Source organism: Martes martes (assembly GCF_963455335.1).
Source record: "Martes martes genome assembly, chromosome: 3".
Classification (NCBI taxonomy): domain Eukaryota; kingdom Metazoa; phylum Chordata; class Mammalia; order Carnivora; family Mustelidae; genus Martes; species Martes martes.
The window spans coordinates 104,775,244-104,794,172 of record NC_137890.1 but is presented as its reverse complement, the minus strand read 5'-3'; the positions used below and the strand labels follow the sequence as shown (position 1 = coordinate 104,794,172).

Genomic DNA, 18,929 nt, shown 5'->3' with positions numbered 1-18,929 from the left:
TTTGGCCCAAGCACCTGAAAAGAGAGAATTGCCATTATGGGAAATGGGAAGAATGAGGGAGGAACAGTTTTAAATGTATCATCAGGTGTCAAGTTTTGTCCCCAGCTTTAGAAGATGTTTTAGCAATGTCTATTGTGTTTAATGGATAACTTGGCCCAGTGTAGAAGCTAAGAGATGCAGCCTCTGAGGGAGAGAGACACAGGTTGGAAGGTACTTCTGACACTTCATGAATAAGATGAGGTTTGTTTTTTAGTCTCTGAGAACCTCAGTTTTCTGATCCATAAAGTGGGGATAACTATATGTACCTCAAATGCAACTGCAAGTACTAAATGAGATAATTTAAGTGAATTGTTGTACAATGCTAAGCACATAGCAGATGGGTAATAAGTACTCACAAATAAATGAACATTATATGGAGTTGGTTTGATAATGTATTTTCACTGGTTGTAATCTTGAGACTATGAAAAAGCAAACTTGCTGTTTGGAAATCTATTATACTAATACCTCAACAGAAATAAGCATCTGTTTGTGGACCCTCTAATACCTGCATATAATAATGGGATGTCACATACCCAATTAATATTTATCAATTGATACAATGTAATAGAGGGCCTCTAAAGCCAACTGCCTAAGTATGAAGCCTGGCTTTTCCTCTGACTAGCTTTATGAAGCTTCCCCTCAGTTTTATCACCTGCAAAACAGGGATAAATACAGAATTTATAGCATAGAATTGGGGTAAGAAAAAGTAAAGGAACTAAGAACCATGACTGGCAAACAAAGTAAACAAACATTGTTCAAGTATTAGGAAATTAAGCTGGACTTGGCAAAGCAATGTAAGAGAGAACCTGTATTCCAGGATTAATAGTAAAGATTTCAAAGGCTTGAGGTTTTTGGGTTTCCAAACCTCTTTTACGGTCTAATAAAGTGACTGACTCTCCAGCATAATACACAAACAATAAATGCCCATACAGTTATGCATATAATTATTGGATGTTCAAAGAGCCCTGGCCCTCATCTATGGATTGGGCTAAAGTCTCCTGATTGAACTCAACAAAAGGGACTAACCGAGGAGAAAAAGGTAAAATTTAAATAGCTTAGATAACTGACATTCAACTAATATTTCAGAAGCGGGAGTAATAACCGCAGGGTACGCTCTAGAAGGTAAAATTGGAATGAAGCAGAAAAAAACAAAACCTCAGTCTAATGGGAAAAAAAATAGGGTCATGAGTCTATATTAAAAAATCTTTTATTACACAGATAGTGATTATCTGCCCAAATAAGAATACGCCTACAAATAAGACTTTATGAGAAAATAAATATTTCAATGGTTGAAAAGAGGCTCTATTATCATTATTATTTTTATTTTTAACCTGACAGAGAAAAAACATAACTAAACACTGATTGCAGAAATTTTACTGGTGTCAGTGTTGTGTGACTTGGTGCCATTTCTGAGCTGAGCAATTATACACTTTCTAACTGATGCATTATCATAATGGCTCTCGGTGGGCACAACATATGGTGTTACTTTTGTTTCTAACATGATAGAAACCAGATTTTTTTTCTCATTGTATTAAAAATAACACACCATGATTTGCCTCCTTCTTTAGTCAGGTAAGGAGAGGGATGAACAAAAACGTGGTGTCTCCTTCTGGCAAAACCCCCTTGACCAGAGAAGTTACATTTTAACTAGCCACTCTCAAAACTAATGCCTGGCTACTACATTTGGGGAAAGACATGCTACTACTGATATTTTAGTGTGAGACACTCATTTAAAAAAATCCACCTCTTTTGTCCTTATTTTTCTTCCTTTTCATCCCCAAATCAAGTCTTTTATCTTTATATAATCAAGAACTTCTGCTTGTTATAATTAAATGAATATTTACTGAGCTGGGCTAGTTCTGTAACTGATCCTTACAAACACAGAGAAAAGCCTCTCTTCCCTCAAGCAACACGTATTCTAACAGTAAATGCTGTCATTTAATTCTGATTTCAATTTCTTTTTCTTTTCCTAATGAGTTTCATTTGCCTACCCTTCATAGCTTTTCTCTGCCTATTTCAGCGTGGGTTTTGAGCATGTGTGTGTGTCTCTGTGAATGTTAATCTTCTTTATTGAGTCTTTTACTCCTGTTTATTAAACCTTTCTTCAAATCTCCAGAACTTTCTATGTTCTCTGATTCCATGTCCATCATGTAGTATGTTTTAGCCAAAATATGCTCTCTTTTTTTAGACACATTCAGAACTAGTAGTTTAGAATGCTATATGCCCCATGTGCCTCTGATAAGAAACTTAGCACACTGCTCCAAGTGTTTACATGCCTCAGTCCTCCACTACATAAGAGCTGCTCCAAAGCAGTGGAAAAGTAATGGAGATAGGAAATCAAAAATTGAACTGGAAGCAGAAGTTTGGGGCAAACAGTGATTGGCAACCATCAGGAGCATGTAAGCATGACTCCCAGGATCCTCAGCAGTCACGGGGCAAGGGATGAATGACCCAAGTTACTTGAGATCAGGGATCCCATCATTTTTCCTGGATTTCCAAGAATTATGAGTGATCCCCTAAGACTGGGGAATCTGGAGACATTCAGTTTATACTAAATTGATGACAATTTCAGTATATTGACAATTTTATTTACGTTTTCCTTTACTGAAAAGGAAACTATATTGAACAAGGTGGCTTATTTTTTATTACATATATTTAATTAATTTCCTTCCTTAATAACTCTTCTGATAGAGGCAATAAAGCTGTAACTTTTAGCCTAAGGAGAGAATTGGAAAGTCCAAAATAAAATGCCTAAATTTATCTTCTCCTTTTGTTAAGTGGTTCTTTAAGAAGAAATGTACGTATGATATTTTTCTTGTAGCTGCACAACTCTCTTCTAAGAAAAGTGCATGTGGTAAAGGCAAGGGGTCACTGGAGTCCCTTTAATAATTGGACATTTCTTATTTGTTCAATTCTTATGTGAAGGAACAATGTCTATGAACAGTGTTGTCCTCTTTGGGATACCTGTCTCCCATGCTGAATACAGTAATGAAGAGCGTTCTTTTTTACTGCATACAGAAAAAGTTATCTCCACCATCAAACTACCTTGACTGAATAATTTTGACTCAAAATACTTTTTAAGAAAAAGCTAACTGATATTTGAGTCTTTACTGCATTTCTTTGATTTTTACCTGTGAATGTATATATACAGAGTATATATGAAACATATATATGCATAGATGCAATATAATATAGGTATGATTATCTAGAAATAGCCCTTGAATAAACTAAGACTCACAGACCAAGTTCACACAGCTAGGAAATGCCTCAGCATTCTTGTTGCATGTATCATCATATATTTCACTGCACCTGTTTTTTTGAACATTTCTTGATGCCAATATACCATGGGTTTTATTAGTGTAATTCAAGAGATAGCCAGCAGAATACTATATTCATAAGGGTACTTAGCTAGTTCTCAGTTGTTTGTAGACTACTCATGTCACTTTCTAAACCTTAAGCTGGCTTTTTCCTCTTGGTAGAAATATAGAAAACTTCTTTCTGACACTGAAATACTTAACTTCTGAAATATTTAAGAATAAACCAAATATAAATAAGAGTGGATCTTCTATTGATATGAAATACATCCTAAAATCAAACATACTGACCTCTGGATGAATTGTTATTTCTATTAGTAATGCTTTTTCTTTATTATTGATATAGATTATCAAGAATAGACTGCCCTCATTGGTCACAACTAAGTTTTCTTTTGTATTCCTAAATGCAGTATAAGACACTTGGCTTTACCCAAGTGTCTTAATTTAGACAGAGGTTAATAAGAAGCATCCAGTTTACATGAGCCCTTCTAAATGGGAAGATAGAACTCTCCCACATGAGTATTTTTAATTAACCAGAGATAAAAATAGTATATCAAAATGTTCTTTAGGGAAGAGGTTGTATGCAGGAACTCTCATTTGCAAAACTCCCACATGAGTTCAAACCTAGAATTACAGGCAACAACCCTGTTTTCCATCCTTAAAGTCATTCCTCATATTTAAGAACTGATGAATTTTGTGACATACGGTTTTGAGTATGGGGTCTGGTATAAACTTAAGAAGATAGAGATTGTTGTATATCTAGAATCAATCTGCCTAGCACTGTGTAGACAATCCATGAAGATTACTAAATGAAAGAAGTAATGAATTAATGAACTCAACAATGTCAGTGTCTCATTTAACATGTTTACTTCTCTGTGTGGAACTTATTATATACTGGAAGCAACATGACATGATCAAATGCCCTCTTTTGAAAATAAGACAGTAATACAAAACAAGTGAACAATTTTTGGTAGTTATTTGAGAAAATCTACCATGAACAATATTGATAGGCTCTAGAAATGTAAATTATTCAAATATGAAGGTATCCCAAATATTTTTACCTTTATTTATGTATTAATAAACATCACAGAAGGGAAAGAAACATTCAAGAAACAAAAAGGAGGTAAATGGAAATATTTGCTATTTTTGGCCTCATTAAAAAAATTCTTATTAGTGGCATTTGCTCTACATTGTATAAAAAAGAATTTATATATAGACAACAAAGACACATTTTAGCAAGGGAAAGGAATAAATAGATATTTAATTTCACTAGACCCCCTAAATTGATAGCTGTTGTGAAGGACTTTCCTAATACTGTGTTAATTAATTGACTACGATTAGAAGCCAAGTCAAGAATTTCATAATGAAGACAAAATATTGCAGCTGCCTTCAAACACATATATCCAAGCACATAGGCACTATTACTGTTTTAAAATTCAGGGTTAATGTAAATAATTTACCTGACACAAGAATAATCAGCATCTTAGCATTGGTAGCTAAGAGACTATGGAAGAATTTCAGGGTAGCTGGGATATCTTTTACATAGTACAGCATCTAGAAATTAAAGAAAAGAGAAATTAGACACTTTTCTATGTCAATTTCTTTGTTACTTGGGTTAGGTATTCTTTAGAAAGGTTGATTTTCAAGTTGAGAGGTTTTTTTTTTTTTTTCATTTTATTTTAATTCTTTTCAATGTTCCAGAATTCATTGTTTATGCACCACACCCAGTGCTCCACGCAGTACTTGCCCTCCATAATACCCACCACCAGGCCACCCTCCCCTCCAAAACCCTCAGTTTGTTTCTCAGAGTCCACTGTCTCTCATGGTCCATCTCTCCCTCCGATTTCCCCCGACTCACTTCTCTCTTATCTCCCAATGTCCTCTGTGTTATTCCTTATGCTCCATAAGTAAGTGAAACTATATGATAATTGACTCTCTCTGCTTGACTTATTTCACTCAGCATAATCTCTTCCAGTCCCGTCCATGTTGATACAAAAGTTGGGTATTCATCCTTTCTGATAGAGGCATAATACTCCATTGTATATATGGACCATATCTTCTTTATCCATTCATCTGTTGAAGGGCATCTTGGCTCTTTCCACAATTCGGCGACTGTGGCCATTGCTGCTATGAACATTGGGGTACAGACAGCCCTTCTTTTCACTACATCAGTATCTTTGGGGGTAAATACCCAGTAGTGCATATGCAGGATCATAGGGAAGCTCTATTTTTAATTTCTTAAGGAATCTCCACACTGTTTTCCAAAGTGGCTGAACCAACTTGAATTCCCACCAACAGTGTAAGAGGGTTCCCCTTTCTCCACATTCTCTCCAACACATGTTGTTTACTGTCTTGTTAATTTTGGCCATTTTAACTGGTGTAAGGTGGTATCTCAATGTGGTTTTGATTTTAATCTCCCTGATTGCTAATGAGAGTTTTACTCAACAAAACACTTTAAGAAGAAGATATTCACAACAGACAAAAGACTGATATCCAAGATCTATAAAGAACTCCTCAAACTCAACACACACAAAACAGATAATCTTTTCAAAAAATGGGCAGAAGACATGAACAGACACTTCTCTAAAGAAGACATGCAAATGGCTAACAGACACATGAAAAAATGTTCACCATCATTAGCTATCAGGGAGATTCAAATCAAAACCACATTAAGTGGTTCCCACCTTATGCCGTTAGAATGGCCAAAATTAACAAGACTATGGTATTTGTTCAATTATAGCCAAGCAGTTTTAAATTTACTCTTTCTGGTTAAATAACAGAGACATTTACAGCTGGAGATACTTCGTCTCTACTCCACATTGGGACATTGATTCTATGCTTGCTCTATATTTTGTGAATTGTAGTTCTGGGAGAAGATGGTGCTGGCACCATAAAAACAGACCCCATTTCATGGAACGCTGCTTTAAAATTAAGCCCTTTGCACTAGCTTTACCATATGCTCACAGATGCTTTTTTTAAATCACAGAAAATATGGCAGTCTCTGATATTGACAGATTCTCTAGGAAAACAGACTGAATAAAGCATGAGGTTACATGCTTGGTCACAGGGTGTTGAGGGTCAACTCACCCCTTTTTAATAACTCTGAACCATTCTCTGATGAAATGCAGGGAGAGGTCTTTTCACTCAACACAGGTAGAGCCTAGAATTATACATTGGCTGTGGAAAATTTTCCCCAAGGCTTCCTTTGCATCCCTGGAATCTACCCCCACAGATACTTACTTCTTATATCTCATCTCCATCTCTCTTGGGCAAGAGTTTAATAGCCTATGTAGACGCCTATGATAGAATTTATTACATTAAGCAAACAACTTAAACTTTGCCCCTCTCACATGAATGAATGAAATAAAATGCTGGGGCACCTGGGTGGCTCAGTGGGTTAAGCCTCTGCCTTCAGTTCTGGTCATGGTCCCAGGGTCCTGGGATCGAGCCCCGCATTGGGCTCTCTGCTCAGCAGGGAGCCTGCTTCCCCCTCTCTCTCTACTTGCCTCTCTGCCTACTTGTGATATCTCCTTCTTTCCCTGTCAAATAAATAAATAAAATCTTAAAAAAAAAAAGAAATAAAAAGGAGCTGCACATGGCCTATGCTGCTTTGGGGCCATATTTAGTATCATGTATTCCATGCTGTTCATGACAGGGATAGATACCCAGATACATAATCCATAAGATGGCTAACAGTCTATGATGTAACCTGTCTAAAAAAGAGGAGGTGGGCCATAACAGATGTTCTGAAATTTGATCTAATAGATACTGAGATTCTTTGAAGTTGACTGTGAACATTAAGCTGAAAGAATGTCATGACAGTGTTAAGACTATAAGGAACAATGAAGAGACAAAGACATAACACGGGGAAAATGTGCGCTAGACAGGGAGGAAGGTAGAGAAATAGAACAGTAATGCAGAGGAAGTAGTGTTGCTCTAAGAAAGAAGGAAGATGCATGGAAATTTTGAGAGAAATAGAAGAATGATCTCTGAAGCTGCAACATTTTATAACAGGTAAAGAATGGGATCCAGAGCACAAGTGGAGGTACTGGTTTTTGATAAAAGGAGGCCTTTGTAATAAGATGAAAGAAAGAGATGGTGGGTACAGATGCAGCTGTGTTTATAAATTTGGAGGGTGAAAGATGACTTTCCATTTGATGATTTCTCTTTTTGCTATACAGTATGAAGTGAGGTCATCAGCTGGGAATGAGTGGTGGTGAAGGGGTTACAGGAAGTATAAGGAGAGACAGGGAGGTGTGAAATAGTTATATGAAGAGGGAGGAGATTAAGTCTGATAGAGAAACATTGTAGGCTTGATGGGCAATTTAAGTACTCCCTTATAGGTAAATGATTTTGTCAGCTAGGAGAACAGAGGTGTAGGATTGCTTAGATATACCAACATTAGAGTCATTTCTTCCTTTGATTTCTTAAAGGTTTATTCCTCTGGGATGACTGCCCTTGTGGACTATAGAAAGATGTCTCTTACTGTTATATTGGTATTTCTAAAATATACATCTTCTAATGGTAGACAACATCCAAAGTCTATACACCCATATGCTATCCAGAAATATCAGTGATTCTCATAAATCCATCCCCATAACATCTAATGAATGGTCACCCCCTCTCCAAGAAACCCTTTAGTATATTTCTAAGAAATATACTATCAGTGTTGGATCATGGAAATATATTCCTACTAAATGACTGACATAAGTAAACTTTATCAACCTAAGAATGATCTAACCTTCCCCTTCTGTCACATACACACTAACCAGGTCATCAAAGAAGGGAAAGGAAAGGATTCAGAAAAACTCTGGACATCGGTCCATCCAGACCATTAGAGCTGTGCTAAGATATGTCACTCTACTCTCCTCAAAACTGTCTATGAACTTCCAATCCTACAAAAATTAATTAAGCCAACACTGAAAAAAAAATCAGTAACAGAAGGTGTGGAGTATTAAAAAAACTGGCTTTTTGAATGCCACAGAGAATCTCTCAGTCCTATCAACATCTTTGTCCTCAATTTGGATGGATAATGTTCACTTGTAAAATCAGAAATCAGATTTTCATTTTTCTTCCTAAAGGTAGAATATTAGGTATTCTTCATACATATTTCTGAAAAAAAAATCTCCTGAGAATATATAACAATAAATATTTCTTACCTGAATCATATGAATAAAGTCCCACTTCTGAAATTCTTTTTTCTCCATGATTCTATTTTGATATTCAGATGATGTTTCCTTATGCCAAGCAAACTTTATGTTCTCGAGGTTTGATGTCTTGGCTACAAGCTCTAAAATACAGAAAAGAGATGGCACACCATCAATTTTAATTGCAAATGTAGAATCCATTTCCATTTCGAATTTTAATGCAATCAATGTTATATACATAACAGATATAAAGCACATTTTTCTTTTTTATGTAGCTCTGGAAGACCAGAGAGTTCATCCTGATTTTTTTCTAGTATTAAATGAAATTAGGGAGGAAAGAAAGAGTCAATAAGAAATAATTATGAGAACCCTGATCAGATATTGGTTGCATTTTATCAGTATTAATGAGAAATCAACTGGTGAATTTTATCAGTGGAAAACAAATAATATGTTTCTGTAACCCAGGAGTCAGCAGACCATGGTCCACGGACCATATCTGGCTCACTACCTATTTCTAGACTGCAAACTAAAAACATATACTATTGCACTTCCTGACTTTATGCCAGTTTTGCATATCTCATGCTATTAGATTTTTAAATGGTTGAAGGAAAAATCAAAAGAATAACATTTCATGAAATGTGAAAATGATATAAAAATCAAACCAGTATGTATAAATAAAGTGTTATTGGAACATATGAACACTCAGTTTGTCAGCATCATCTGTGACTGCCTTGGTGCTACAGTAGGAGAGTTGACTAATTGTGAGAGAGATCATGTGGCCTAAAAATATTTAGAGTGTGTATTTTTTCAGAGAGCTTTGCTGACTCCTGCTATATATAATCCATTAAACACAAACCGTTTAAGAGCAAGGATTCTGTTTAAATATTTCTGAATGAATTAATGACTCTGTCTCTAAGAATAAACACCAAAAATAATAGTTGATCACCAGGGAATAGAAGAATCAGTACAAAAAGAAATCTAATTATTCATTGTTCATATTTCTGAGGTGTTAGTCATGTCTTCCAAGAAAACAAATTAAATATGTTCTTTTCCCAATAAGCTTACAAAGAACATACCACAGTAACTATGTTGTTTATGAGTGAGGGGACAAATTTCGGATGATAAGCCTTTCAGGATAGGATTTGACATAGAGCACCATAGGTTACAGATACCTTTGTACTTGGCAATTTGCTCAGCACTTGGCTCAACAACTTCATTGTTGATATGAATTCCTGGATGTTGAATCTGCACTTTGGAAAGAATTTGAAGATCAATTTCACCTAGAAGACAAGCATATGGAACATATCTTGTAAGTCCAGTAAGAAATGATGAAGATAAATTTGATGTAATGTATTATCTGTCTTACTTGTACTAGGAAAACCCAACATAAATAAAGAATAATGTTCAACTATTGCCTTGCCACATTGTCTGATGCAGAACAGCTAGGTTATAAGTAGGAATAATAATACGACTTAAGGAGGGCTATGATTGTTATTCCTTCCTTCATACATATAACTTTTATTTATCATCTATTATCACATTTTTTTTTACTAAAGATTTTATTTATTTATTTGACAGAGAGGGATCACAAGTAGGCAGAGAGGCAGGCGGAGGGGTGGGGGGAAAGCAGGCTCCCTGCTGAGCAAGATCCTGATGCAGGACTCGATCCCAGGATGCTGAGATCATGACCCAAGCCAAAAGTAAGAGGCTTAACCAGAGCCACCCAGGTGCCCTATTACCATATTATGTTAAATCTAAGATGCCATTGATTATAGGACTCAGTCAACTCTTCTTTTTGTGTCACTAGATCAGAAAAACACTGTTGATTATAATTTTAAGATTCCATCAACTGAAAGATGTATCCCAAATTCAGAGATTAAATATATTTTTAAAAAAAATTTTTTTTTAAAACGCACCTGAGAATTGATAAACTAGGCTACACGAGAACCATATAAAAATATGTCAGAAGAAAAATATGTTAGGCATAAAAAAAAGATACAAAAAGATGTCAGACATCCACTTTCAAATACACCATGGTCTAGTGGAAAACACAGGCATGAAAGGAAACCTGTCGGGTTGAGCCATGGTGGGAAAAGGAAAGGAGATGGTGAGGAAAAGGATAGGAGGAGAGGTGAGAGAAATGGAAAGCCTTATGGAAGGAGACCATTCTTGAGCTCTGTGTTACTAGGTAAAGGGAAGTTAGCTCAGAGACTTCTGGGAGAATGAGGAATTGCAGGTAGACAGGACAGCAAGATAGAGACATGAAGTCAGGGAACAGAATGGTATATATGGATTACTGGCACTCAGAATTTTGGAATATACAATAAGTCAGGACCTCCTAGGAAAACTTGAGTCCAGTAGGTAAAATGGAGAGGAGGTTATAGCAAAATAGATATATATTCATTAATGCATGTACGAACAATTAATTGCATACTGTGTGTCCAGCACTGTACTAGGTTCTAGCAAATAATGATAGGAAGAGCACAGAGATACCTGTCCTGTTGAAAATTCAGCCTGTAAATGATTGAGTGAGAGAGATGGTGATGTTTGATGGATCTGAGTTCTAAACCTGTATTCTCCACTTACCAGGTGTATATAACTTTCAGGAATTTGTTTTACCTCTCCAAGCTGTACTCTCCTCATCAGAAAAATAGCAATAATGATAGTACATAATTTATTAACTGTGAAGGTTCAGTGAGGCAATGCATATAAAACTCAGTGTAAAATAGACGCCCAATAAACAGTAGCTGTTCATTAGTTTTATTGTTATCATTGAGTGCCTCTCTTTGAAAATATCTCCTCTGTCCCTATTGCTGATGCCTCCAACTTAAGTTCTGCACTTTCATTCTTTAAGGTTATGATGTTGACCTTTACTAAAATAGACCTATGTGCTGACTAGCCTATGAAAATGATGTTAGTTTTTAACATTTTGGTATATATGACATTAACAGAACCTCTACAAGGATAGATATGGTAGGCAACAAAAGCATAAGTTATAAGACTAGGAGGTCTGGAAGAAAGGAAATGAGGAAGATAAATCAGGAACAAAAGATGCTAGACTAGGAAAAAGGGCAGTCACACAGCACCATGAGAGCCCCAAGTATTGGCACTAGGAGTTGGTGGGGATGGGGAAGGGAAGGAGTGGGAAGGAAGCTGAAATGGAGGATAAAGGAGCCTATGTGACAATTTTATGGCCTCACCAACATGACACCTTTTATACTTTCTGTAGTAACTCTAGCTGCCACTTATTGGCCACCTACTATTTGTCAAACACTGTGCTTGGCACTTTACTTGGATCATCTCACTTAATCCTGACCACAAAGTTATCATAAATTCCCACAGTATTATTCCCATTCAGATAAGGTGATTAAAGTAATTTGACACTATTAATATGCCTGAAGTTTAAGGCACATTTTTCTGACTCTCAAGTGGTTGTTCTTCTAACCACTTCATACTAAGAAATAGAAGATACCAAATACTAGAAGGGCATAAGAAGGGTCCCCCCCCCCTTTTTTCCAGTAACTATTTTTGAATGATAAAAAAATAATAATTACTAGGGCAAAAGGCTGAGAAGAAAAGTTGTGGACTAATGAGAAATAGATTACAGCTCGTCCCAAAGGACCCGAGGCCAAAAATTCTATTTCTTCTCCTATCAACCTAGATACATACATTTTAAGACAAAGAGCACATGAGCAGGGAGGGGAGGGACAGGAAGAGAGGAAAACAGAGAATGTTAAGTAGGCTCCATACCCAGCTGACAGCCTGATCTGGCACTTGAGTTTGCAACCTTTGGACCATGACCAAGAGTCAGACACTTAACCAACTGAGCCACCTGGGCATTCCCAACCTAGTCATATATTTTAAACAAAAAAAAAAGTAATCATTTCTGAGGATCCCAAATCCAACATTTTAGAACTCAGAAGATTGTAGTAATTTTCCCCTTAGGGCTTTATGAGCTCTTCTCCTAAGATGGACCCCAACATTTTTGGTCTACCCAAATGGCAGGATGAATCTAGCACATCCCCAGGGTATATTCTTATATTGTTATTTTTCCAAGCAGCAGAATGTTCTACCACAGTCAGAGCCAGCCAGTCCCTCTTTTTAGGGCAATGATGGAGGACATAATATTAGAATAGCACCTGAGACAAAGAAACCATGGGTTTACCTAACAACATCTGGACTGTGAATCTATGTGTGGCCATAAAGTGTCTGTGAATTTTCTACTGGACCCCTAGCAGAAATGAATGAGCAATAAAAGGAGATAATGAAACTCTTTCATCAGGAATTAGCACATAGAATCCGTTTCTGTCTTCATGAGTTGAGTAACCACATTTCCTCTTTGCCAGGGGCAGTTCTACTTTTTGCTTGTTGTGCTGGTGTCCCATTTGGTTTTATTCTTGTCCTAAGTTTTTTTTTTTTAAATTTTTGACCAAATATCATTATTATTATTATTTTATTTTTACAAATAGTTTTTAATAACTATTTTATAAATTGACCAACATAATAAAAGCCTTTTGATAAATATTTTTTAAAATTATAATAATTTTAATTCTTTACCCACTCCCTACAACTCTCATGCTTTTAAAAAAAAAGATTTATTTATTTTAGGGAAGGGGGCACAGAGGGAAAGGGAGAGAGAGAATTCTCAAGCAGACTCCCCACTAAGTGTAGAGGCTGATGCGGGGCTTGATCCTAGGACCCTGAGATCATGACCTGAGCCAAAATTGAGAGTCTGATGTTCAACTCCTTATCCATCCAGATGCCCCCACAGCTCTCACTCTTAAAAGTATTCTGGATTTGACAATAAATAATTCCACCATGATGATGAGACACTTATTCTCTGGGCTATGTCTATTATTTATAATGGACTATATTATTTCTTATTATAATAGATTATATAGATAGATGACAGATAGACAGACAGACAGATAGTTGTAGAGATCACCCAAAATATAATACATTCCTTGTTCTCATTCCCTACATAGTTGGCTTCCTAGTATCTCTCAGAAATAGGAGACCTGTGTTTAAAAAAACGACTAATGTGAACATCTTCCTCAACAAAAAGAGAGTAATAAAGAGGTAGTTCAGATGTTCTATAGTATTATGTCCTATAGTCTGTCTTAAACATTTAGTATTTAGTTATAAATATATTTTTTAATACATTACCTATGTTCACTATCCATCCCGTCTCCCAAGACGTGCTCCTTCCTTCTTTCTCCTTCTCAGCCGTGTGTAAATTTCCTGCTAAATATTTCTTTAATTTTTCCCATTCCTATTAGCAATCCTTGTTCAGTCCCAATTATCTGTGTCTTGAAATTCTGCAAAAATATCCTAAAATTTCACCCTATCTCTGCTGAACTTTCTGTCCCCCAAAGCCATCACTACAACAATCATTCGAAACTCTAAGCTAAGCAAGCCCGTCACTTCCCTGCTTAAAACCTTCTGACTAATCAACTAGATGAAGTCCAAGCTCTTAAACTGAGCATAGACCACCCTGCCTGCTTCCTAATATCATCTCTCACAGCTTCATGTTTTGAAACTTTTGGCTCCAGGAACCTTGAATTTCTTGCATTTTTACCCTTCTTTCTCCCCCGCTGCCCTCCACATACACCATGCTCTTCTGTGCTTTTTGTCTTCTGCCAGGAATCCTTTCCCCTCATTTCCTTACATCATCTAACTCCAACACATCTTGAACTCTTCTACACATGACTAATTACCTTGGAAATCTTTCCCACCGAGCCTGGAAATAGCATCAAAATCCTTCAGACAGAAATGACCCATCAATTGACTGGAGTTGGCAACACAGACAAAACCTTGTGTTCTCTTCTGTAAATTATTGATTTACTTCACTTACTTTATTCACTGGAAAAGACTTGATTTCAACGAGTTTGTTAGAAAGTATCAAGGACTCTAAAATGCTAGATTGAATGACTGAGCAGGTTTGATCATCAATCACTGTAAAGCATGTGAGGAGTTATTGGAATTGTAGTACCATGAGCCAGCAATAAGAGATTCAAACAAACAAACAAAAACAAAAACAAATAAAAGAAAAAAAAAAAAAGAAGGGAAAAAAAAAAAGGAAGGGAATCATTTTTTCCTTCTCAACTGAACCCTCCTGAGTAGGAGCCCTAACATTAGGAATGTGTTCCACTATCAGACATTAAGCATACTAGAAATGCTTTTCAGAGAGCGCATAAGCCAAACTAACATGCCAAAAGAATGGGAGAAAGTAAACTAGAAATGAATCAATCAAATAATTCAGAAATTCTCAGCAAATTAAGAAGTAAATAAAAGAAATGTGGAAGCCAACACTTATATTGTGCATTGCAAGGCCTCCCAGAAATCCTAACTTTGAGATCCAAGAAAACAGCATTTATGCAGAAGAAGGCAATACATGTTTATCTCAAAGTCAGTCTCTTTTACATATGATCTCTTATTAGGCATTGTTTGATCATAATTCTGACAGTTGTATATTTATTTATAACATCTTAAATCTTCAGCTACATAAATGCCAACAGTTTTTGGGGTTAACTAAAGTCTTATTATGTGTTTCCCCTTAACGGTTTGGAACAAAATCTGCAGTTTCCTATATCAAATGGAAAAATTATAATGATTTAAAAACTATTTTTATATACTATCTTTTTGGAGTCTGTGCATTTTATGATGATGTAATTGATTTTCTCAGTTGGTTAATATGTAAAACTTGAGCAAAGTTGAGAAAATCCAAATGTGTCAAAATGTTATAGAGTACTTTGTTTTAATATACAGTGTTTAGAAAGATATGCACCAGTTTACAATCATTGGTTATCTCAGGTGGTGGAATTACAGGTTATTTCTCATCCACCCCCCGCTTTTTCTAAAATTTTCACTCCTGTGACCTTTTCATTCCAGAATTGAAAACACATACCTCCCACTCACTTTCATCCATTTTGCCCATACCCCCAACCCCCTTCCTTGGGCAATCACCATTTGTTCTCTATATATAGGAGTCTGTTTCTGCTTCACTTGTTTTTTTGTTTTTGTTTATATTCTATTTAAAAGTGAAATCATATGTTATTTGTCTTTCTCTGATTGACTTATTTCACTTAGCATAAACCATGTTGTTGCAAATGGCAATATTTTATTCTTTTTTATTTCTGAGTAATATTCCCGTGTTTGTGTTTGTGTGTGTGTGTGTGTGTGTGTGTGTGTGTGTGCATGTGTGCGTATGTGCACACACCACATCTTCTTTATTCATTCATCATTTGGTAGACACTTAGGTGGCTTCCAAATCGTCACTACTGTAAGTAATGCTGCAATGAACACAGGGATGCATATAGCTTTTCAAGTTACTGCTTTTGTTTTCTTTAGGTAAATACCTAGAAGTGTAATTACTGAACTATACGGTATTTCTGTTTTTAATTTTTTTGCGGAACCTCCATGCTGTTTCTCATAGTGGCTACACCAATGTACATTCCCACCAACAGTGCATGAAGGTTACTTTTCTCCACATCTTTGCCCAGATACTGGCCATTCTGACAGGTATGAGGTGATATCTCACTGGTGGTCTTGATTTTCAATTCCGTGATGATGAGTAATGTTGAGCATCTTTTTATGTGTTTGTTAGCCATCTGTATGTCTTCTTTGGAAAATTATCTATTCAAATCCTCTGCCCACTTTTAATTGGATTATTTGTTTTTTCTTGTGTTGAGTTAGGAGTTCTTTACATAGTTTGGATATTGACCACTCATCAGATACAGGATTTACAAATATCTTTCCCATTCAGTAGGTTGCCTTATTGTTTTGTTGATTGTCTCTTTCACTGTGCAAAACCTTTTTGTTTTGGCATAGTCACAATAGTTTATTTTTGCTTTTGTTTCCCTTGCCTGAGGAGACAGATCCAGAAAAATGTTTCTAAGGCCAATGTCAAAGAGATTACTGACAATATTTTGTTCTAGGAGTTTTAGGATTTCAGGTGTCACATTTAGGCCTTTAATCCATTTTGAATTTAATTTTGGGTATGGTGTAATATGGTGGGTCACCTTTTGTATGTAGCTATCCAGTTTTCCCAGAATCATTTATTTAAGAGATTGCCTTTTCCCCATTGTATATTCCCGCCTCATTTCCTGTAGATTAATTGACCATATAAGTGTAGGTTTATTTCTGGGCTCTCTATTCTGTTCCATTGATCTATGTGTCTATTTTTGTGCCAGTACCATACTGTTTAGATCACTGACTCCAGCTTTGCTCTTCTTTTTCAAACTTGCTTTGGCTATTTGGGGTCTTTACATCCAAATTTTAGAATAGTTTTTTCTAGTTGTTTGAAAAATGCTGTTGGTATTTTGATAGGGATTGCATTAAATGTGTAGATTGTTTTGGGTACTATGAGCATTTTAACAAAATTTCTTCTTCCAATCCATGAGCATGGAGTGTCTTTCTATTTCTTTGTATCATCTTCAATTTTCTTTCATCAGTGTTTTATAGTTTTCAGAGTATAAATATTTTACCTCTTTGATTAGGTTTTTCCTAGATATCTTACTATATTTGATGTAATTGTAAATGAGGTTGTTTTCTTAATTTCTCTTTCTGTTGTTTCGAGTGTACAGAAATGCAAAAGATTTTGTACACTTTTTTTTTTTGTATCCTGCAACTTTACTGATTTCATCTGATAAATGGAACTGAATTCCAGTAAGGTTGTTTTTGTTTTTTGTTTGTTTTTTTTTTTCGGTGGAGTCTTCAGGGTTTTCTATAGAGAGTATCATGTCACTTACAAATTGTGAAAGTTTAAGTTCTTTACTGATTTGGATGTCTTTTATTTCTCTTTGTTGTCTGATTGCTATGGCTAGGACTTCTAGTACTATGTTAAATAAAAGTGGTCAGGGTGGACATTCTTGTCTTATTTCTGACCTTAGGGCAAAAGCTCTCAGTTTTTCCCCACTGAGGAAGATATATAGCTTTTATTATGTTGAGGTGTGTTCCCTCTAAACCTACTTTATGGAGGGGTTTATCATGGATGGATGTTATACTTTGTCAAATGCTTTCTCTGTATCTATTGAAATAATCATATGGTTTTACCTTTTCTCTTATTGACGTTATGTATCACATTGATTGATTTGCAAATACCAAACAACCCTTGCTTCCCAGGAATAAATCATGCTTGATCGTGGTGAATGATTTTTTTAAATGTATTGTTGGATTGTTTGCTAGTATTTTGTTGAGGACTTTTGCATCTATGTTCATCAGAGATCTTGGCCTGTAGTTCTCCCTTTTAATGGTGTCTATCTGGTTTTGGTATCAGGGTTATGCTGGCCTCATTGAATGAATTTGGAAGTTTCCTTCCTCCTCCTCCTTCCTCTACCCCTTCCCCTCCCCCCTCCTCCTCCTCCTCCTTTTGAATAGTTTGAGAATAACAGATATTAATTCTTCTTCTTTTTTTATTTGGAGATAATTGTTAGCATTTTAAAAAATTTAATTAAATTTTTTTTCAGCGTTCCAAAATTCAAAATGATTGGTAGAGTTCACCTGTGAGGCCATGTGGTCCTGGACTTTTGTTTGCTGGCAGTTTTTAATTACTGATTCCATCCCTTTGCTGGTTATTGATCTGTTCAAATTTTCTATTTCTTCTTTTTTTGGTTTTGGTAGTTTATATGTTTCCAGGAATTTATCCATTTCTTGTAGGTCGTCCAGTATGTTATCATATAATTTTTCACGTTATTCTCTTATAATTGTTTGTATATGTGGGTGTTGGCTATTTCGTATCTCTCATTTGTGATTTTATTTGAGTCATTTTTATTTTTTCTTCATTAAGTACGGTGAGGAGTTGATCAATTTTATTGAATTTTTTCAAAGAAACAGCTCCTACTTTCATTGATCTGTCCTATTATGGTTTTAGTTTCTATATCATTTATTTCTGCTCTGATCTCCCTTCTGCTGGCTTTAGGTTTTGTTTGTTGTACTTTTTCTTGCTCCTTTTGCATAAAGTTAGGTTTTTGTTTGAAATTTTTCTTTCTTCTTGAGGTCAGCCTGAATTGTAATAAACTCCTCTAACAACTGTTTTTGCTGCATCCCAAATGTTTTAGACTGTTATGTTTTCATTTTAATTTGTTTCAATGTACTTTTTTATTTCTTCTTTGATTTCCTGGCTGACTGATTCATTGTTTAGTAGTACGTTATTTAACCTCCATGTATTTGTGGTCTTCCCAAATTTTTTCTTGAGGTTGACTTCTAGTTACATAGTGTTGTGGTCAGGAAAAAAATGCACAGAATGACCATGATCATCTTGAATTTTTTGAGGCTTATATTGTAACCTAATATGTGATCTGTTCTGCAGAATATTCTGTGTGCACTAGAAAATAATGTATATTCTGCTGTTTTAAGATGGCGTGTCCTGAATATATCTATTAAATCCATCTGTTCCAGTGTGTCATTCAAAACCATTGTTTCCTGGTTG

General features: G+C 35.7%; 1 protein-coding gene across 2 annotated transcripts in view; it reads right to left on the bottom strand.

The window, feature by feature from the left end:
- HNMT (histamine N-methyltransferase) overlaps positions 1–18,929 on the bottom strand; it is a 44,167-nt gene that overhangs the window by 1,594 nt on the left and 23,644 nt on the right. For both annotated transcript variants that reach the window (XM_080798820.1, XM_080798821.1), the window contains 3 exons: positions 9,673–9,780; positions 8,513–8,643; positions 4,814–4,907 (listed from right to left, as the gene is read on the bottom strand). In XM_080798820.1, coding sequence (XP_080654946.1) covers positions 4,814–4,907; positions 8,513–8,643; positions 9,673–9,780 — 333 coding nt within the window. The remainder of the gene's footprint in view (positions 1–4,813; positions 4,908–8,512; positions 8,644–9,672; positions 9,781–18,929) is intronic.